A 22,856-nucleotide genomic window follows, 5' to 3' on the forward strand; every position below is an offset into this window, starting at 1 on the left:
TATTGTGCTATAATGCTTAGTAACAAAACGTGTTTACACGATTACATGCCTAGTTGTATAACATGTTTTCAGGATTATATGGTTAGGTTTTAAACATGACTAAAGGATTAGCTTAGCTTCCTATCATGTTTAAGGGTTTATAAGCTTAGTTTTAAAGATATTTGCAGGTTTATCTTGAAATATTTGAATGGTGTTATGACGTGCGTCGCTTTAAATACATAGGTTGAAATAATTGCTGCGAAAAAAGATAAATTGTTTTCAGATAAACCGGTGCCGCTCCTCGTGGGAAAACACAATTTCCGTTGCACTTCAACTTAGCTTAATTTAAACACTTTAGTAACATTGTGCCGAGTCCCATTCAACCGAACCAACCCCATTCGACTGAAAAACTCTCACTTCGGAGGATTTAAGATGCTGTAAAATGGGACAATCCGATTGCACCGAAAAACCCTCACTTCGGGTTTTCCCGATGGAATTTAAATTAAATTAACTTAAAACAATTTACGGCCTACGTAAAATGAACACTAGATCCAAACATTTTCTAAATTATTATTTAGAACTAAGGATTATAAGAACGAAATAGTAATAAATCAGCAATATACGAAATAATAAAATCAGTTGCTAATATTGCTTTATTTTTTTATGTTATATTCATTATGAAAATATTTTAAGCCAGCCGTTTCACTGTACTTGAAGTGTATAACCAACCCAAAGAGGAAGAGACGTCCTAACCAAACCAAACCTAACCGAACAGTAACTTTTGAAAAAGGCATATTATTTGAGAAGTTAATGAAGATAAACATCAATATTTTGGAAAAGGCTTAACAATGTTAAATGATTTATAAAATATTACGAATCTAACCTAGTTTTGAACAAGAACGTTTTATTGTACGAAAGTACTTTTGTGTAATGCTTAACCCAAGTCCAATTTTCACTTTTTCTGTATACTATTGCATTATATTTAGAACACACGGTGTTGTAAACTTCCCGAGGTCGTTTTTATTATCATCTTGTTGCATAGTCGTCCAATATTGGCGTTTCCAAGGCAGCACGAATGTATTGAAAGCGCGAGCACTTTTTAGGTCGCTTAATTCGACAAATAGCGTCGTTTGAATTGTAAATACCAACACCCGCGGTTGGGCTAAATTCATTAGAAACTTTGGCGGGATTCGGTCTAAATGGAATTCTGCGCAATGGGAATATACCTATTTAAACAAATCTAGCCGACCTGTTGGAAATGTTGTTCTATTATTAAAGCCAAGAAAGCTTATTTATTCTTCATGTCGAACCATCACTTTAAACATATATTTTGCTCAAAATTTGAGTAAAGGAAGTCCTTTTCTCAATATAAAATGAAAGTCATTGTGGCTTACGTTATTAATATAGCCACAAGGTGTTAGATTATTCACCTTGTGGTAAAATATACCTCCACTTTTTAGTTGTTTTTCTAAAATATTATAATTCTTCTTAAAATAAAGATTTAAAAAACTTTAAGCTATATACCAACGTACTAAAAACATGTTACGTTAAATAACACCTGGTAAGTGTTGATGTTTAGCTTAGTGTTAAGATTATTCTGTGTTTACCTCTTAAACGTGATAAAAAAGAAGTGTTTCTATTTGCAACACATTTTAAGGATCCTTATAGAAAAACAGAGATGTAATTAGACATCAACATTGAAGCAATAAACATTACCTCACACCAATGTTTAACTTTATAACATGTTCAGATGTTGCAAACCTGAACACTTTTTTCTGTGCACTTCTCTATAATTCTCTTGTGGGGGTCATCACACGCTAATGATAATTTTGATAACACATTCTGCGATCTTTTAAGATATGCTGTTTTCGCGTCTTCTGAAGCTGATGCATCTGGTTCTTTTTCTTTTCCATCCAGGAATCCCCATAAACCATAGTCTAATAATGCCATTCGCATATCGCGCTTCCAGGTCTCATAATTGCAATAATTTAATTTTCGAAATGATAGAGCATTGCCCTCGTTGTTAGTCTCTACGTAATCGGCCATTGTAATTATAAATATTCTCTACTTTACTTAATTTTCCAGCTTATCATGTCATATAATACTCTAATAATAGTCTTTAAATGCTTATTTACTCCCTTCTTGTTTAACTTCCTTGTACTCCTTAACTTCTCAAATGGTTTTATGATTGGCTTATTTCTGTTTACAAGCTATGATTCTTACTTAATGGTCTTACTATTATTATTAAATTATGGTTAAAATGTTCCATTAAATGTTCATCAGTTCATACTGAGATCACCATTACTATTATACTTAAATTATAATTATTATCGCGTACTGTCCAGTCTTAGGTTTCTTCTTATTATGTGTAACTCACCGCCGTTGTTTGTACTGTTCTTGTCCTCTGTTCTATGGCTTCTTGTTTCTTAACTTTCTCTACCTTGGTTGCTTGTTGTGAGCATGTTTTAACTTGTCCAAGACCGTTCCATTCCTCGATTAGCTGACACACTTGGTCTGGGTTTTCAAACCCTAACTTCCGCGTTGTACCGGATTGGCGCACTGATTTTGACTGCCCCGTTCGTCGCTAAGCCTCGGCTATATACGTTGACTCCGTCCGCGTAAACTGTTTATTACCGCGTCATTACCATAAATCACGTTAAATACTTGTTGAATACCGTTAAATACCGCGAACCACGCTCTGCTACCATGTTAAATTAACATTCAAGTAATGACGCCGGATTATATAAAAGCACATTAGTTTATTATTATTCAGTTTAAATTAAGTTAGTTATAGTTTCTTCATTTCGGTAAAGCACTCTTACTGTTATTACATACTGGTTATAATTACAAATAGTTGAATACGTCCTACTACAATACTAGGTCTACCTAGCGTTACACACGAGAGGCACATAATAATAAGGGAGAGTCACTGGTAGAGAACCGATAGAGGAGTAAGTACATTCAGTCTAAGTAATTCAGTCTAATCCTAAACTCGGGTTAGGTGAAAAGGTTCTTTATCTATATCATGTGATTATAGCGAAGATAACTGTTCAGTTCAGTTCAGTTCCAACAATTAGTTTAGCAGAGCGTGGTTTCGATCCACGGACGTCTGGTTATGGGCACAGCGCGCTTCCACTGCGCCACTCTGCTTACATCACCGTTGTATGAAAAATCTAACTGATATCAAAATAGCAAGTTCTTTTAAGCATTAGTTTAGCAGAGCGTGGTTTTGATCCTCGGACCTCTGGGTTATGGGCCCATCACTATTCCACTGCGCTACTCTGCTTACATCACTGCTGTATGAAAAAACTACACATTCGGATCACATCATATCTGCGATAAAAACGAGATTTTAGACATTTGAATCAGAACTTATCGTGCGAGAGGTTGTCTATGATTTATCAAAACACAGTAACTAGCCTCGACCAGGGATCCGTGTAATTTTATTAGCAGGAATGGAAAATGGTTAGTCTAAACATGATCCTTCAATCTAGAAAGGCCAGAAACTGGGGGGTGTTTCTGCTTACAACGTCTGTGCGCAGTTGCCCGCCAATTTCGCAGGGTACACGCACCGCGGTGACACGTAAACAAACGTAACGCTTTTGGGAAGAGTACAAAACTTATGTTTTAACATTTTAATTTCTTTGCATCACTCTCACAATTGCCAAACGCACAAATCTTTAATTTTCCTATTTTTAATTATTTTATTAAACTCTACTTTTAAATTGATGGAAAAAAAATTACATTTGTCCAAAGTCTTAGCGAAGTGAGACCAAGCGGCAATTTTACTAGTTTACATTGTACCGTCTTTCTCCAAGACCTTGTCGTCTGCTAGCTTTTTTTTCTTTATTATTTTGGGACACTTTAGCTAGAACACTTTAACATGGGATCCGCCATTAAGATTTTGGTCCATTATATAGAAGGTTCATGGTGTAAATTTCAGCCCAGTATAAATCCAATCCCTTCAACTCGTATTGAAAATTTTAAATTATCTAATTGGCTCACTTAAACTACGTTTTAATGACGTTGCTGACGGAGACGGCCAAAAATAGAGCGTTGCTTTTTATCTCTGTCTTAATGACCAGCCTCTTCTTTCATACCCCCCCCCCGGCCCCGACTCGAGGAAAGGTGTTTGACGTGCGCAAAAAGTCCCCTGTACTCTATTCCTGCTTGTAAAATTACATGAATCTCTGTATCTCAGTCTTGGCTAAATAATTGAGGGTTTTAATGTGTACTGGAATGGTTGTACATGTAATCAGTGTATAAAGTTAAACACGGATATCTGTAAAATTAAAAAGATATCCGAACAGATATAAGATTAGAAATCGTTCAGATAGCGCTAGGTCGGATGAAAATTATCACCTTATCGGATCAGATTTAATAAAGGAAAGTAAATACGACGTTCAATGAACTGTTGACGATTTCGCGGGAAAGATATCGCAATCAGATGTCATAAAAGAAGAAACAGTTCATAATTTTAAGCACTAGGCTTATGTAATGCCCCTGCCGTGTTTCCAGCGCATGATGAACGCTGTCTTGGGACCACTAAGACTTACGATTGCTTTAGCCTACATGGATGATGTGTTGGTACCTTCCGCCACGATCGAAGAAGGATTTGACCACCTAAGGCAAATTTTGGAAGTTTTCCGGAAGGCGAATTTGACACTCAATCTTAAGAAATGGTTCTTCTTCCATGGCGAGATTGATTACTTGGGCTATGAAATCAGCGAACGAGGAATCAGGCCGGGCCAAAGGAAGATATCTTGCGTGAAAAATTACCCGAACCCCGGTGACATCCATGAGCTACGACGGTTTCTGGGTCTTTGCAGTTACTTCCGTAGGTTCATAAAGGATTTTGCTGTCAAAGCGTCACCACTGTCATATCTCCTACGTAAGGGAGCGACATGGGCATGGACTGAAAGTCAAGAACACTCATTTAACACGTTGAAGGACGAGCTCACGAGGAGACCCGTGTTGGGTCTTTTCAGTCATGAAGCCCGAACAGAGGTCCATACGGATGCCAGCAAGATCGGAATAGGAGGGATCTTGCTACAGGAGGGGACTGACGGGATTTACCACCCTATTTATTATGCCAGCCGGGCAACTACCAAAGACGAGCAACATTACCACTCCTATGAACTAGAAACACTGGCGATTGTATGGACGCTGGAAAGATTCCGAACCTTTTTGATAGGGAGGGAATTCTAAGTCATCACGGACTGTAACTCCGTCAGATGTACAAGGGCGAAGAAGGACCTGGTCCCAAGAATCGGAAGGTGGTGGCTAAAATTTCAAGATTATACATTTTAAGCACTCCATCGGCCAGGAAGTAAGATGAACCACGTCGACGCTTTTAGTTTCCCAAAAAGACCGGGTCTCAAATGTGAGATATTCCCAGTTTCCCACAAAGACCGGGTTTCAATCTTTCATATTCCCAGTCTCCCAAAAAGACCGGGTTTCAAATCTTTCATATTCGTAGTCTCCCAAAAAGACCTGGTTTCAAATCTTTCATATTCCATGTCTCCAAAAAAGCCCGGTTTCAAATCTTTCATATTCCCAGTCTCCCTAAAAGACCACAAATCTTTCATATTCCCAATCTCCCAAAAAGACCGGGTTTCAAATCTTTCATAAATCCAGTCTCACAAAAAGACCAGGTTTCAAATCTTTCATATTCCCAGTCTCCCAAAAAGATCCGGTTTCAAATCTTTCATATTCTCAGCCTCCCAAAAAGACCCGGTTTCAAATCTTTCAAATTCCCAGTCTCCCAAAAAGACCGGTTTTCAAATCCTTCATATTCCCAATCTCCCAAAAAGACCGGGTTTCAAATCTTTCATATTACCAGTCTCCCGAAAAGACCAGGTTTCAAATCTTTCATATTCCCAGTCTCCCAAAAAGACCGGGTTTCAAATCTTTCATATTCCATGTCTCCCAAAAAGGCCCGGTTTCAAATCTTTCATATTCCATGTCTCCCAAAAAGACGCGGTTTCAAATCTTTCATATTCCATGTCTCCCAAAAAGACGCGGTTTCAAATCTTTCATATTCCTAGTCTCCCAAAAAGACCGGGTTGCAAATCTTACATATTCCATGTCTCCCAAAAAGACCGGGTTGCAAATCTTACATATTCCATGTCTCCCAAAAATACCGGGTTTCTAATCTTTCATATTCCATGTCCCCCAAAATGACCGGGTTTCAAATCTTTCATATTCCCAGTCTCCCAAAAAGACCGGGTTTCAAATCTTTCATATTCCCAATCTCCCAAAAGACCGGGTTTCAAATCTTTCATATTCCCAGTCTCCCAAAAAGACCGGGTTTCATTTCCCAGTCTCCCAAAAAGACCGGGTTTCAATTCTTTCATATTCCCAGTCTCACAAAAAGACCCGGTTTCAAATCTTTCATATTCCCAGTCTCCCAAAAAGACCCGGTTTCAAATCTTTCATATTCCATATATCCCAAAATTACCGGGTTTCAAATCCTGATATCTCACATCGCAGCTAGACGCGCATTGTTGGAACAAAGCACTTCACAAAGTGAATTAGCCGCGCATTTTAGCCAGTTGCGCCTCACTGACCCTATTGTTTCGAGCATCTCACCAACAACAATGTCCACTACGCCCGTTTCTGTAACTCAAACTGGTTATCCGTTTTCTAATATTAATTCTAGAGCCCCGCAAATTAGGTTTAACCCCTATTCTCTTGCGCCTTCACAACCAAGGCTTACCACTAATACGCATGCCAATGTTAGTGTGCCTAGCTCTTATGTGAACGTTAGTACTACGCCTATAACCAGTACTACTTAAGTGGTAGGACAACAACCTGTGGTTACCACAAGTATTTATCCTTCCACAATTCGATTTGGTAAAATATCACCAATTTGGAACATTTCCTCAGTGTAAGGCCACCAACAACTTCTGGTCCTTCACATTTTCTTCCTCAAGGAACTTTACCAGTAATAAGTCGGGGTTCTGTAGCTTTGTTAAACGCTAAGGTTACTGAATTAACAGAGCTAGTGTCTACTAATGTAGCTTCCAGTATCACGAACAAATTGAATGCTACTATTGCTTTAAACATGTCACAAGGTGCTAAGGTATTAAATCCGGATTTTCGATTTAGTGGTAATTTTGCAGAAGCGGCCAATTTCCTGTATCAATTAGACGGGTTTCAATTGCTACATTCCTTCCAGAAGTGATAATTCTCGAAGTATGACCGCAACTACTCAGGATACCCAAGCCACGTCTAGTTCTAGTAGCTCTACTAAGCTAGTTTGCCATCCTGTAAGTGTTTCATTTATTTGGTACGGACATTCCCTAGTGACGCTTCCCATAATTTATTTCACTCTACATATGTAAATAGTCATTATCATAAATTATTATTACTAACACCAAAATTATTATTTTGTATAAAAACCACTACCCTAACAAACCTGGATAATAAAGAGATCACTATATGCATATGGAACCTAAATTTTGGTCTCCATTATTTCTTGACTTTGTAACCACAGCTTTTTAAGCCAATCAGTTATAGGGGATAAATAATTGGCAAGCTTGCCAGGAACCGAATATTTCGAGTGTTAGGTTAGATTAAATTAATTTAATATATTGCATAGCCTAGGCTTAGAGCCGAGGTCTTTAGGATCGGACTTTTAGGCTTATCGGTTAGTGCTGACTTTTTCCCCTCCGATAAACCAGTTTGAACCAGTTTTACATAGTGGCGCAATCGAAACAATGCACCCCTTGAGACGGACAGCGACTCGGACGCTTCCCCCGTGTTGGCTGCGGGAGCTTGTCGCTCAAATAGATTATCCAATTAGAGAGCTGCTAGCGCTGGATCACGTTCAAACGGTAAATCTTTGCAGCCTGCGTCCGCGAGTCGCGTGATCCAGGGGGCTATCCTTCCGGCGAAAAGGAATAAGGTGGATTCGAAATTTTTGAGAGAGGGGACTCGCTCTGTAGACTGTCTCTTTAAACTCTAAGCCTTGGCTAATTTGGCGGGTGCCGCGGGTCTTAAGTTAAAAATAATCACTTACTGGGTCAACTTGAACTTCAACCTTCAAATTTGAAAATATATTTTAGTTGTGCCTTCTCAGTAAGTTGGGGAGATTATAAATATTTACAATATACATTGATTGAATTATTCTTTGCTAAATTGTAGACATCCATGGAGCAAAAATATGCCAATGAATTTGACCGTCCGAGGAAGCCAAGAGATCAGGCAATTGCTGAATTCTTTTGCGGCGGGGGCTCGGGCTTCATAAACATTGCCGTAACTTTCCCTATCTACAAAATAATGTTGAGGAAAATGTTACACGGCATAGACTTGAAATACGCTTTTAACCAGATACGTAAAGAAGGTATACAAAACCTTTACAGAGGGTGTCTACCACCCTTAGTCCAAAAAATTGTTTCAATGTCTGTCATGTTTGGGACTTATTACAAATATGGGCGGTTTCTAAAACACTATTTTCCCAATATACCACCTCCGGTTTCATTAACTGCGGCAGCTTTATTAGCAGGATCAACAGAAGCCATCTTAAGTCCTTCAGAACGAGTTCAAGCCCTTTTACAAGACCAAAAATATCACAGTCGATTCAAGAACACGTTTCACGCATTCCAGGAACCTAGAGTTTATGGTTTTAAAGAATACTATCGATGGTTGACTCCAATTTTATTGCGAAATGGGCCGAGCAACGTCATGTTCCTCGGTTTAAAATCGTCAATAAAAGATGTCTTTCCTGAAAGAGAAACGTGGCTAGCTAACTTAGTTGAACATTTTATTAGTGGGGCGCTAATTGGGGCCTTCATTAGCACAATGTTTTACCCTATCAACGTTATTAAAATCAAAATTGAAGTGTCCTGCGGAACGGAATTCATTTCATTCCGACAAGCGTGCAAATTGACTTACATAGAGAGGGATAGGAGTATTACCAAAAGTGAATAGACTACGTCAGAAAGTCAAGAATTCCAGCGCTCGTATTAAACGTGTTAGTTCCCTCGCTCTCTTAAACGGGCCCGCCTAAGCGCAACGCCACCGTAATGCGACGGCGAATCACTTGTACCAGCTTGTAGAGTTGTATCCCTACCTCTCGAAAACTTAGTTCCACGGGAACGCTTGCATAGGCTAGCAGACGATTTATTTGTTCTGATGGTGTTTGTTGTTCAAAGCATGAAAACATTGAACTAAATCGGAGTAAAGGCCCGTTCACACGATAGCGATTTGCCTTAACGGTACAGATTGTGCAGAAACACGGAACACACCTCCAACGTCCAAACGATAGTAATAAAGCTTGTGCAAACGGCATAAAAACATGTGCAAATCGACGGAGCACACGGCTTGGCCCCCGTCTACAGACACCAGCTTTGTTGTACACAAAGAGATTGCACGTGCTAACCCTTCGGAAGTGCGTTGCTTACGCATGCGCGAGTGCTAGTTTGCACGCTCTACTCTCGTCTTGGTCACACGCTCATTTTTAACCGCAAACGTCCTTGAACAAACCTAGTTGTGTCGGGAAACCCGAGCGTGTGGACGGAATGACGTTGGCTTGTGCAAATCGATTAGCGCGATTTGCGTAAACATTGCACTGCTGAAGAATTTGTTCGTGCAAACTCGGTTTGCACCGCGGCCAAACGACAGCGACCCTGACATATGTATAATTTGCGCAATACAACTGAAACACCCTTCTTGCGTCCACACGATGCTAATGTTTGTGCAAACGTCATTATTGGCTTTTCTGTTGCAGAGGTGCCATAACGTCCATGATCGCAAAATGTGCCCTAGTGATATGTTCTTATTATATGGTTTTCTCTATTCTTTATTATTGAAACGCAAGAGCCAGAAACGCCCACGAAGTAAATGGTGTAAAACATGGCTGCTACGTCGAAAAAGACATTCACATATACATTTAATGAACGATTTAAGAGAAGATCCTGATGACTGGCGTAGTTATCTCAGAATGGATGTCAACGCATATACTAAATTACTTCGTTTGGTGACACCTAAAATACAACGCCAAGATACTGTGATGCGCGAAGCCATATCTCCGCATGAAAGATTGAGCAGTACTTTACGCTTTCTAGCTACTGGAAGATCATACCGAGATCTACGATTTTCTACCGCGATTTCCCATCAGTCGTTATCTGCTATTATCCCGGACACATGTCGAGCCATCTTTATGGTTTTGCGAAAGCAATACATGAAGGTAAAACAACGTTTTAAGTTTGTTAAATCTTTATTTATTACATAGGCCTTGTGTGCAACATAGTAATCCAATTATTGTTCTGGGTGGTAATTAGTCACATAATCACCAATAGTTGCATGAGCAGCAACATAAGTTTCAATGCTATTCATAGTAGTCGCGGTTGTGGTATGGGTGTCTTGGGAGGGTGTTGCATGGATATCCATGTTCGACGGTATAGCGTTCACGAAGATTGGCTGAGTAGGGATTTGTAATGGCGTAGTATTGGTAGTTGGAATGTGAATGCAACAATTCCGCGACAGGGTTCCTAGGTCTCCTTCGAACAAAGCGTCGTTAATTAACTTTTCAGCAAATATACGTTGTTCCTTGGGCATGTTTCGAAGCTTATGTGCCACATTGCGTCCAAACACGTCATGCTGGTCCTCGGTTCTTGCTTCTGACAGCTTTTTACCAACCGTAGCTATAACATTGTCAATCTCTCGACCCCTTTTGTTATTATTTACGCGTCTGGGTGGTGCTGATGCACATTCGCTACTTGGAGTAGGGGGTAACAAGTCCAGGTCTTGCGGTGACGGATCCGTTGTGCAACTGCTGTTATTAGAGGATTGTGATGGCGGCCGATATTCCTGGTCTTGAGGCGATACCACTGACTCAATGGAGTTCTCATCCTGAAACATTTTAATTTCATTTTAGGTACCAACATCACAGGAAGAATGGAAGCAAATAGCGCACGACTTTGAAAGAAAGTGGAATTTTCCCCATTGCCTGGGTGCCGTAGATGGCAAACACGTTAAAATTATACCACCACCGCAAAGCGGTTCATACTTTTATAACTATAAAGGGTTCCATAGTATGGTGTTGATGGCAGTGGTTAATGCAAACTACGAGTTCATCATAGCAGAATTTGGTGTAAATGGCAGAATCTCGGATGGAGGTGTAATTGAGCAGACAATATTCCACAGAAAATTGAAAGCGAACTCGTTACACATTCCGGACCCAGAACAGCTAAATAACTCGAATAAAATACTCAATTATGTGTTCATAGGCGACGAAGCATTTGCTTTAACCCCTAACTTTTTGAAACCCTATAATCAAAGAGAGATTACAAATGAACGTACAATATATAACTATCGCCTATCAAGAGCAAGGCGTGTCGTCGAAAATGCTTTTGGTATATTAGCTGCTCGATTTCGTCTGTTTCATACTAGCATTAAATTACAACTTGAAAATATAGACGTTGCTGTTATGGCATGTTGTGTGCTTCATAACTTTCTAATAAGACATAATTCAACAAGCTACATGCCGGCTGGGAGCACAGATAAGGAAGACACTATTCGAGGGTCACTATCATTAGGTTTACGGACCACTGATGACAATCTTACTGACCTTCAGAGAGGACACTATAGAGCGATTGCTAATGATGCCAAGCAGAACAGAGAACAGTTCTTATTGTATGTTAACAATGAAGGAAGTGTTCCCTGGCAAAATTCGATTTGTAACATAACCAATTAAACAATGTAACAATGACATTACGAAAATAAATACTGGGTGCAAACAACACAACCCTGTTCCTTCTCTTACATGTGAAAGGGATTCTTCAAAGTTTGACACTGAAGGTCGAGCTATTTCTTGGTCGTCCAAAAAGTTGAATAACGAGTAATACCACAGCGTGGGTACATGTACTTCATCCGCGCCAGCTCCTGACTTTTGCGACTCCAAAACCTTCTTCTTTTCTTTGCGGTAAGAACTACGCAGTGAATTTATTTTCCTGATTACTGCGTCCCTGTCAGCGTCAGCCTCCACCTTTCATAAGTGCATTCAATCATAGTCACCGTTTTGAACAACATAATGCCATAATCATTATTTGAAACCACAATTCCCATTACTTATGTATTACGTACCTCCTTTAATTTGTTGACCATTGTAAGGTATGCTGCATGTTTCTTATTGCGGTCCGAATATTCTTTTGATTTTATTTTCCAAAGACATGGCAATGATTGGTATAATTCTATAAAGTCTGCTATAAATTGTTTTGATAAATTGCGTATATCAGACATATTTGAGCATTTGCGCAATAGTCCTCCACTTCGGCAAAAGGAAAAACCGACGATAATATTGCTACAACACTGCTACGGTGATACAAATCTGCCACCATGGAGCAATATTAACGAAAGCTATTTTCACTCCCACTCCAGTAATATTATTCGATGCGAAAATTAATGGCAATTGATCACTGTGTTTGCTTATTTCCGTTCCTGCTGAACATACAACTTGTACAGTGTAACAAAGTACAGTTGATACTGTCCATATGCACACTCTTTACCGTGCAAGCCCATGTGCAAGCCGAGTTTGCACGTACTAATTCTTTGGTTACTCAAGCCGAGCTTGGCGGTTTGCACGACTATCCGTCGTCCCGTCTACACGCTTGGGCCTCCCGATACAAACCGGTTTGCACGACGAAGCGCGCGTTGAAGTGTGAGTGTGTGACCAGGCCTTTAGGTTTCAACTTTTCGTAATTTAAAATAATGCCCACAAAATTTATTAATGACACAAATCATGTCTTAGCGAACGTATCAATATGAAGGTGAAAAATGCCAAAAATACCAAGAGAAATGAAAGTAAAAACGTTGCCAAAGCTTAGCTCCCCTGCCCGGGGAAGACGATTTCAATGTGAATGCTCTGCTAGATAACTACAATGAGGAATTTTTTGTCATAGATTCAACTGGGGAAAGAAAGGGTATTTTAGCGTATCAAGGGAAATTGGAAATGTTATTTAATGAAATGAAAGAGACTTATAAAAACTTGGTAAAAAACTGAAAGATTTTCATGGAGCTTACTCGATCTTTCTGTACGAATGGGCCGAATATGTTCGTCAAAGCATTATGAGGCTTTTAGAATATAAGTGCTTGAATGCATTTACTGAAAACGAGGTTTTTATTACCCTCCAGTGGATGGGAATGAGATTTGAAGACGTTGTTTCTACTATTCGACGAGGAAACTTACCACACCCTAAAGAAAATAACTCGCCTGGAGTAATTAAAAAGAGTAAACATAAGCCTGTAAGGCATGAAAAGTCAGACAGGCTATATACATTAAATAGGTTAGGGGGTGGCTGTTTGGGAGAGATTTGGAAGTTAAGCAAATCCCGAATGCAGGTTAGGTATAGAATTTTGAAAGGATTAAAGCCTCTCACAAAAAGACAAAGGGAAGCAGCCCACACACTGGACAAAATAAGCCTCTCCCTACGAAATATGGACCAGTATCCTGACATAACGCTGCCTGAAATCACGATGATTAATAAAGGAGGGTTGCTTTTCCCTGATGTTACTCTAATCCCATACATATCTAAAGTTAGTGATCTCGTCGTGCAGGAATACACAAAATGGTCCAGAAGTAAACTCGCAGGACACTCTCTCTGTATGTACTAAAGTATTATCTCAATCCAAAGGGTTAATTAATATTTAATTATATCATTACCTAGAACAAGCAATGAATCACCTAGTCCAAGGTAAAGAATGCAAATTTCTTTTTCACAAAACTGTACCTGATATTCCTAACATTAAGGCCCAGGGTTTCACCAAAGAGGAACTAGAAGTTTTCCGCAAGGAATACCAAAGGAAGCTTGGCTGCAGATCTTGTAAGAAGTGCCGTTTTGCAACGAAATGAAAGGAAGGGAAAAAGATCAAAAGGAGGGCAAAATCTCAGATGCAGTCTCTGGTTTAAGCAAGAGATCAAAGAAAATCGGAAAAATATCGAATCATAAAAATAAACAGAATAAGTTGGCTGAAAGTGTAAATAAAGATGTTCACAACAAAAAAAATGGTGAAGATGCCCACAACAAAAAGAATGATGGTGAAGATGCCCAAAAGACCAAAGCTATCCGAAAGAAGAAAGATTGCCCAAAAAAACTAAACCCAAAAACTAAGCTACCTAAAACGTCCACACCAAAGAAACGTTGGTCTCGTGAAAAGGATAACGACCCTAGTCAACCATGTACTTCCAAAGATTTTAACAGTCCAACGAGGCGATCGAGATGTGGTAGGGTGATCAAGAAAAGAATTATTTAAAATTTTAAATCCTAGACTTAGTGATATTTTTATGGCAAAATTAACAATCCAAAAATGTGATATTTGAAACTCAATAAAATATGTGATAATATTTTAGGTCGGTAGTAAATGCTTTACGTTACAAAAAAGAGCAAGGTATAGTTCATGATAAATCACATGTCACAATCTAAAATATCAAGGCCAACCTTCCTATAAGAAGCCTCAGCATTTTGAGATGTTCTAGTACAGTTTTTAATTACTAAGGCTCTCATGCCACTTTGGTAGTTTAAGCTAGTTAGTTTTCCTCCGGTAATGTATTTCATTTGACTAAAAACTGTTTCAACAGCGGAACCATTGACTTTGACAGGATAAATATATTGGGTTGGATGTCTTTAAAGGAAGTCTTCAATGAAACCAATAAATCCATAAACGGTGATTCGTAACAATTTCCACGTTTGCCATGCAAGAAACCGTCCATCAGTGAGAGTATTCCCATTTTCAAGCCTTTCCGTTGCCCAATTCTCAAAATAGTTGAGCCCTTCTAACATAGACTTTATTGGTTCAGAATCCAAAGAAGAAGCCTTCTTGTGCGAAAGTAATCCTTCTTCAAATAATTTGTGACAGGCAAACAAATAGTCGTACGCAGCCATGACTTCCTTCTCATCTTTAGGTTTTTTTCGTAAAGAGGGTTAGCGTAGTTATACTACTCTCCCAATACAGGCATTCTTTGCATAATCAGAGCTGGAGATACATTTAATTTGGTCCAAGGGTCCCTGTCGATATGTGCTTGGGTTAGTCCTTTCACTTGTGTTAACTCATGGTTCTCCATACGATCGTCTTCTCGCTTCTTCATGTCTTCAATTTGTTTCCATCCAAATTCAACCCCTTTAACAGTGAAATTTTTGGAGTCAGACTTTGAATGGTGGATGGCATTTATCATATTTTTTAACTGGTGCGTTGGGCAAGTGACCCAGTGAATCCAGCGATCACGTAAACATGGGTTTCGGAATTTCGGCCTTATTGAAAAGTCATAGGTGCCGTCTGGATTGACAACATGTGTTGGCGCTTTTTTAAAGCCTAAACTGTGTCTGAAGGAAGCGATGCTGTTACTCCCTCCGTCGTAAATTAAGGCATTTGTTTCAAGGCCAACACTCTGAAATGCCCAAATCACTCTTGTTATAACATTCGTTATAAATGAATGACACGCTGGCCTTGCAAGCATAAAATATGGACCAAAGATGTCAAAGTTGGTTGGGACCGACCGCCAAAGGAATTGAATAATATATTCAGCTTCTAGAGTTTCTTTCATCGTGTTTTCTTTGAATAAATCTTCCATTGAAGGAAAATCCTCTGGTGTAAGAGCGCGACCAACGAATTCGATATTTTTGGAATTCCACATTAATTTCCCGATAGTTTTGACTTCATCGAATATCATTAAACTTTCTTTAGGTGGCTAGTTTTTAGTGATTAGTTTTTCCACATGGTCGTCAAATATTTTAGACCAACTTTTCAAATAGTTTAGATCTATTCCTTGCTGGCATGGAATTTTTCTAGCTTTATCTTGAACGCTGTAGACACTAGGGAGGTTTAAAATGTCAAAAGAGGCTAATGCTTCATAGGCAGCTTTCGAACGGCTATATACCGCTAGAGCCACTCTATATGTAAGGGGAATCCACCGGTTGCCAGTTGAACCTTTTTTGTTGCGCTCTTGATCCATAGTGAAGTCATTTTCTTCGGACTTGGTTCTCCAAGCCTTTCGAAGAGCTAATCCCAACATTTTATTCTTAGAACTTGCAATTTTAAATATTTCTTCAAGATCTCCTTTTCCATTACTATTAACTTCAGTAACAACCTGCCTCATTTCATTATCTTGTTTTTCACTTAACGATATCATGTTTTCCAAAACTTTTCCATCTAATTGTTTAATCTTCTTATTTAACGAAAACCGCAAGCTCCTATTGTTGTATATCCTCTTGGATCGGGATCGAGACTATAAAAAACCTATACGGCATGTGGACCGTACCGACCGTTTGCGCTGGCGTTTGCGGGGTGGTACTTCCTCGCACTTTCTTTTCCTACGCATAATATACCTTTGAAGATAGCGGCATTTCCCACACTGGTAGCTTTTATCTTTCAGACTGTCTTTAGAAGCATTAGACGGCGGTTCAAACCACACCAAACAGCCAAGAGCCTGAAATCTTGTTGATGGATAGCTTATCTTTTCCAAATTTTTGGTGGGCATATTTTGGCAAAGCTTCTATTTAATAACAATAAAATAAACTTATTAGTTAAAATATAAACCATGATTAGAATTCAATACCATACATACCGCTAAAATTCCTGGGCAAAAAAGAAGATCGTCATTTAGCTTATTTGGAGCATCTATCACAACATTTTCATCTATTTTGTTTAGCTGTTGTGATTAAAGTTAAAGTATCAGTAAAATATATTATATGATCTATAATAATACGATTTCGAAGTTCATACAAAAGTAACAAGACTTATGAAACCAATTATTCTGAAGATTTAGAATTTCAAAATTCCCAGAATTGTATGAATTGTTAATTAGGGAGCAATCCGCTCAAACATAATTACCGATGTTAGATAGGTGAATTTTTCTGATGCTTTAAATATCTTAGAATTAAAACTTGGCCTTTAGATGAAAATAGCAGTCTAATTGGAACTTCATAATGATCATCTGATATAGGTATTAAACCATTGGCTTTAGTAACTTCCATTTGCTCCACCGTCTCATATTGGGTTTTGTAATTGTTATGGGTTATAATGATATTATCTTAACGAAAAAAAGTCAATAGTTATAATAATATCTATCTGTATTCTGTTATATAATATCCCCGGTATCGTTATGTCTTACTTTTATTTAGGTTATTAGTAAAATCAAAAAGCATTGAAAGTGCCGTGTTAAACGTTAATTTTACGCGTTTAGCCATTGGTTCAGGCTCATCATGGATATTATCCTGCTCATTGCGCCTTAACTTTCGTTTCAAAACACCAAGATCCAAAGGAGGCTGCGTGGAAGCTTCATTGTCATTATCACTTGAAATTTGAAGTATTTCCCCAGGCACACTTAGATTTAATATGTTTTTGTCAGAACACGATAAATCGGTCTGGCTCTCTGCATCTTTTAAAGCCACAATAGCCACTGTTTCTTTAAGAATATCACTATTTCTTCTTGTATCTTCAAGGGCAAGGTGTGGGTTTATTTGTGAAGTTTGCGTTTGAAGCACAAATGTACAAGGCTTAGCTGTTAACAGACCCAAATCTTCACTTTTAACTTGAGTGGATTTGAAAGAAGTCTCTTTTAACGTAAAATCACATTACGTGAACTGATTTTTCGCGCCTACTAATTTTTTCGGTGGCATTTATAATTAAAATTGTTTTTTTCGCGCCTACTAATTTTTTCCGTGGCATTTCTTATTAAAATTGTTTAACTATTCCGATTTCTAGTTAAGGGAAAAGTACGGCGGTGGGTCGGCGGCCATGTTACAAACACTCGATAGGGGAGAAGAAAACTACTTTCAGTGATGTAGTTTTATTTATGTTTCATTGGCTGCACGGAAAGAGGGAAATCTAAATACAACCAATAACGGTTTACTTTCTCATATAAGCATCGTCTGCTTCAGAATTTTCTTTAAAACCACGGGTAAAGGCAACAAAAACTTCTATTTCTTGATTTCTGACGTACTCTATTCACATTTGGTATTACGAACGCCTCTTATGAACTATTTAAGAAAGCCTTACTCGATGCACCTAGCCAAAATTATTAGTTTTAAATAATCTTAATGTGGTACTTTAAATTTATAATAGACCATTTTAAAACAAATAGTTTATAAAATATTATTAATTTCTGAAAAGTTCAGTAGTAAACTTTGAGAACAATGTACTTTCGTCTTATCAAGTTTAAATTTGACATATCAAGCTATTTTATAGTTGATTGTGAAAGTTTCAAAAATGTGTAAGTGGACTCCATTTTAGGATTGTGATCTTATGCCCAGGAGTCGTAGAATTTCCTAAGTTAGTATAAAAACTACTTAGGGGCACCCTAAAATTTCCATTGCGACATTCAATCATTAGACATTTCAACTAAAAGGGTTTTAGAAAGGCTTTGTTCATGTTCTTAGGTGGAGTTATTAAAGGTATAGTGAAATGGCCAGACAACAATATTTTAATGAATTATGATAAAAATAGATTAAAATAATGAAATTAACTTGCCAAAAACTTTCCGTTAATTTTATACATAGTTAACAGACTAGGAGGATTCATACCATTCACACAGGGAGGCCAGGCTTCATGTGTTACACAATGAGGCCTGACTCACTGGGGGAGTCAAAAGCCAGGCCTTCTTTTGTAAATAGTATGAATCTTCTTATTCTGTAAACTATGTATATATATAATTTTCTAAGCATCAAAATTGACGGAATGTATTTGGTGAACTTGTTAACGGGTTAAGTGTTATTTTATCAATCTAAAACCATCGAAAAATGGTTGTCAAACCAATTCATTCTCTCTTTAATAATAAGTTTACTTACTATTAATAACATTCAAATATAGTTATAGAGTAAAATCAATTGTTCTCATTGTTTACTATCAATTTAAGTCTTCAAAATCTGTTTTGCTCAACTTTTGCTTCAATTCTGTGAAACGAAATTTAGGCTCGGAATGCCATTAAAATATATAAAAAGTCATAAATTTCTTGAGAGAGAGAAAAAGAGAGTAAATGATTGAATAATTAAGAAGATTGAGAATATTTAAAATGGTCTACTCTTCTAAATTACTCGGAAATAAAATAATTCAAAATATGAAATTGAAACTGTAACAATATTAAAGCTATAGATTGGTAGTTTATATTTGTGTCATATAGTTATCCTCCATTCATACTACTAAGAGAAAACGTATATGATTAATTTAACCTGACCCTATTTGATTAGTTAATTACCGTAATGACTTGTCGTCAAACTGCAAACTTTCGCGAATGTGGGAAAAATTTTAAACGTCATTAAATTTATATAAATTCAACTTTAAAAAGTTTAGTGTGTATGACCAAAAGTTTATTTTGGTACGACTATTTACTGTGAAATTGTTGAAAATTGTGATATCTGTAGTCTTAATACTTAAGCCAAAAAGAAAAAGTTTATAAAGTGAAACTGGCAGTGTTCTAAGCTAAAATGTATATATTGAATGGTAATAACGATAATATTTAAATACAATTTGTGAGATATGTATTTTAGTTGAATTTTTATTATTTTATTACTGTCGATGTACATCTTTCTTCTGGGCGCGACGGAGAATACCAAAATGGTGGTCCCATCTTTGTGTTGGTTTCATTGTATGTAAATTCCGAAATTGTCTCCTCAGAAGATGGTTTGGTTCCGTTTGATTGTTAAAGAGTGTTGTAATATAGTTTTATTCTTGTTTAAATATCGCGCCTAGCGCCACAGCCTACTTTATATTCTAATATCATTTTATTGGCACCGCTATAAAAAATAACGATAAGATAAGATAAGGTCACGTTATGTTAACCATAGTAATAAATACTGGAAGCAGGAGTAAGAGAGGGGAGTTCTTGTGTGATTAACAGCGCGGAGTAGTACCTAAAGTTGTGAACCTATTTTTAAAAAATTATACCAGTTTGTTTTAACCCACGTCTCGGTTATTTCATTCAACCCAACGGGCACGAATTATAAGTCGGGTAGCGTTAATACTTCAGAAGTGGGATAAGCCAACAAAGTTACTACGAAACTCACAACGATCACGTGTTTCTGCCGCCAACGCAACAATTGGAATTACATGGACGGCCGCGCTTAACTTCAACGTACACTATCCGAAGTCATCGAATTCAACGAAAGACCAACGTATCATCTAGCACACTCAACGGAAAGCGGGTAGCTATGAGGAGGGTTACAAGTTGAAAACGTTAATTTAATGAAACCGGAATCAAATATCCAATGAAGGAGCGATATGATTTCAAAGCTGCACGAAGCAGGCATCTGTCCAAAGTATTACGAAACTAGAGTCAGAACTGGTTCTCAAGGCAGACGCACCACGAAGACCAATCTTTCACCCTCACGAGCAATGGATGGGAAAACGGATCCAGTGAACGATGACCTTAGAGAAGATGCGAGTAAATACCTTTTCTCGCAGGACGAGTCACGTAGAAAGGAATTAGCTCACAGTAACTACCTGTTGGGGTTTGCAAATAACCCTATATATCGACCTGGAGACAGGGAGGTCATCGACCAGGGGGACAGCGATAGGGACGATGAACGTGGCCGGGAAGGATCGGTGTCCATATCTGACTTCGAGCGTTTAACGAAATCGGCTATCTCGGCGGCAGTGCAGCAAGCTGTCGCAGTAACAAGGGATATGACGGTCAACGCACAACCGGCCCAAACTGGACCTACACAGTCTGTTCCAAGCGACCAACGCCATTGGGGAGAGGACAGCAAGTTAATACCTGCCTTTGATCCAGAGAACTCGACACATCAGACCATCAAAACATGGATCCAGAAGGTTGATGACGTAGCAGCTGCCTATGGATGGTCGGATAGGGTAATCGTGTTCCATGCCTTACCGAAGTTAGAAGGGTCAGCCAAAGTCTGGTACGAGGGTCAGTTGACAATCAATTACAACTGGCAAGAGTGGAAGGATCTCCTGAGACAATGGTTTCCGGCTCCTAAGGGCTCTAAGCGACTGTACCGCGAGATGGAGCAACGGAAAAGGAAGGCTGGCGAATCCATAGAAAGCTACTATCACGACATGGTCTCGAAAGCTCGGAGGTGTGGATTGACCGAGGACGCAATGGTGGAATATCTCATCACGGGACTAAATGACAAGCCCCTAATAATAGCCTTGAGCACGAGGGAGTACAGTAACCCCCAGGAGCTGTTGAAATATCTCACATAATTGGAGGAGAGGCTAAAGATGACGAATAAAACGCAAAGGAACCATACAGTACGGGACCCGGGGAGGGATGAGAGACAACAACGGAGGGTTTTGCCGCATCAAGTGGATCGGGGCAAGCAATTTCATGATACCAGTTCGAAGAAGAAACACCGCAAGCCATGGTTTAATGTTAAGGGTGAGATATTATGTTTTAACTGCTCCAAGTACGGGCACGTAGGAAAGAGCTGTCCGGAGCCGCAGAGAAAACCACGTTGTGGTAATTGTCAACGGCCAGGTTAAGAAGCCCAAGATTGCCGAGCAAGATCAAGCACAAACAAGGAAAACCTTCATCTGGATGATACCAGCGTTACCCGTTCAATGCAGCCCACGAACGAAAAATATATCAAGAATGCCACGATCAATGACGAGAAAATAAGAGCGTATGTGGATCAGGGTAGCAAATGCGTCGCAATCCGGAGAAGCGAAGCTGAAAAGCTGAAATTTAAGTACGAAGATCCGCCACCTGGAAGTCTTATCAGAGGCTATGGAGCGGGTTCAACTGTACCTGTTGGGGTATTTAAGGCTCAGCTAAAAGTTGACGAGGCCGACGCTACGGTTCAAATTCAGGTTCAAAGTTGGGCAAGAACACTGCATCCCGAGAAGTGTGGTGTCCGTTACCAAAGGCTGCACAACTCGGATACCAATTGCAAACGTGTCGATGAAGAAGCTGGTCATTGAAGCTGATAAGAGAGTTGGGAAAGCCGAAGTATGTTACGAAGAACAAGAAAGCGAGTAGACAAACACGGATATCTTCACGGTGGAGCCACTCTATAGCCCAATAGATCCTAGTCGAGTTAACGTAGGACCAGAAGTAACGCAGCAAAAGAAGAGCCAACTGGTCAACCTGCATAACGAGTTTCGAGACTGCTTTGCGGAAGGTTTGAAGGAACTGGGACGGACATCCGCAGCATCCATGAAGATTGAATTGGAGTCAACAAAACCGATCACCTACTGGGCGTACAGGCTGTCGCATGCCGAACGAGCTAGGGTGCGAGAGAAGATTTCTGAGCTTAAAGCATCGGGGATTATAGTCGACTCTATTTCACCATACGCAAGTCCAATCCTCATTGTCAAAAAGAAGAATGGAGAGGAGCGTATCTGCATCGACTACAGAGGGCTGACTAGGATCAACAAGAAGGAAGTATTTCCTATGCCTCTAATTGATGACCAGTTAGAACGATTGAGAGGAAACAAGTTCTTCACGAGCCTTGATATCGCGTCAGGATACTACCAAGTTCCAATGGATGTCTCTTCACAAGAAAAGACGACCTTCATAACGCCAAATGGCCACTATCAATTTACCACGATGCCATTCGGCTTATGTAACGCCCCTGCCGTGTTCCAGCGCATCATGAACGCTGTCTTGGGACCGCTAAGATTTACGATTACATTAGCCTACATGGATGATGTGTTGGTACCTTCCGCCACCATCGAAAACGGATTTGACCACCTAAGGCAAATTTTGGAAGTTTTCCGGAAGGTGAATTTGACACTCAATCTTAAAGGAATGGTTGACCCATAAACTTTTTTGGTCTCTTAGCGTCAATAGTACTTTTAAAAGATAGTGGTACTACTGAAATTAAATTATTAGCGATAGTTTTCATTTTATAATTAAAATAAAATTTTATATGGACAAAACCCTTAACCCCTATCTCTAAACTTCACTGTCGTGTTTTTCC

The 22,856-nt window shown here is 38.9% G+C and overlaps 1 protein-coding gene across 2 annotated transcripts; it reads right to left on the reverse strand.

The window, feature by feature from the left end:
- Positions 1 to 10,182: 10,182 nt before the first annotated feature.
- LOC149683445 (uncharacterized) lies at positions 10,183 to 12,650 on the reverse strand. Of its 2 annotated transcripts, none has more exons than XM_089871243.1 (4): positions 12,492 to 12,650; positions 12,070 to 12,423; positions 11,750 to 11,971; positions 10,183 to 10,836 (listed from the first exon to the last, which is right to left on the reverse strand). In XM_089871243.1, the coding sequence occupies exons 2-4, from the start codon at positions 12,223 to 12,225 to the stop codon at positions 10,243 to 10,245; spliced, it is 972 nt and encodes a 323-aa protein (XP_089727369.1). In that variant the 5' UTR covers positions 12,226 to 12,423; positions 12,492 to 12,650; the 3' UTR covers positions 10,183 to 10,242. The 2 variants fall into 2 exon arrangements, with proteins under 2 accessions (XP_089727369.1, XP_089727370.1); XM_089871244.1 differs by having other exon boundaries at positions 12,070 to 12,426.
- Positions 12,651 to 22,856: the final 10,206 nt, after the last annotated feature.

Source organism: Phalangium opilio, unplaced genomic scaffold (genome assembly GCF_054372755.1).
Source record: "Phalangium opilio isolate 3A_F unplaced genomic scaffold, DU_Popi_V2 ptg000037l_1, whole genome shotgun sequence".
Lineage (NCBI taxonomy): Eukaryota > Metazoa > Arthropoda > Arachnida > Opiliones > Phalangiidae > Phalangium > Phalangium opilio.

Excerpts from the sequence above, each read along its gene's own strand:
- LOC149683445 (XM_089871243.1), bottom strand. The coding sequence starts at position 12,225 with ATGTCTGATATACGCAATTTATCAAAACAATTTATAGCAGACTTTATA. Across the intron at positions 11,972-12,069 it reads TGGTCAACAAATTAAAGGAG|GTGGAGGCTGACGCTGACAG; the intron begins GTACGTAATACA and ends CACTTATGAAAG. Across the intron at positions 10,837-11,749 it reads TTGAAGAATCCCTTTCACAT|GATGAGAACTCCATTGAGTC; the intron begins GTAAGAGAAGGA and ends AAAATGTTTCAG.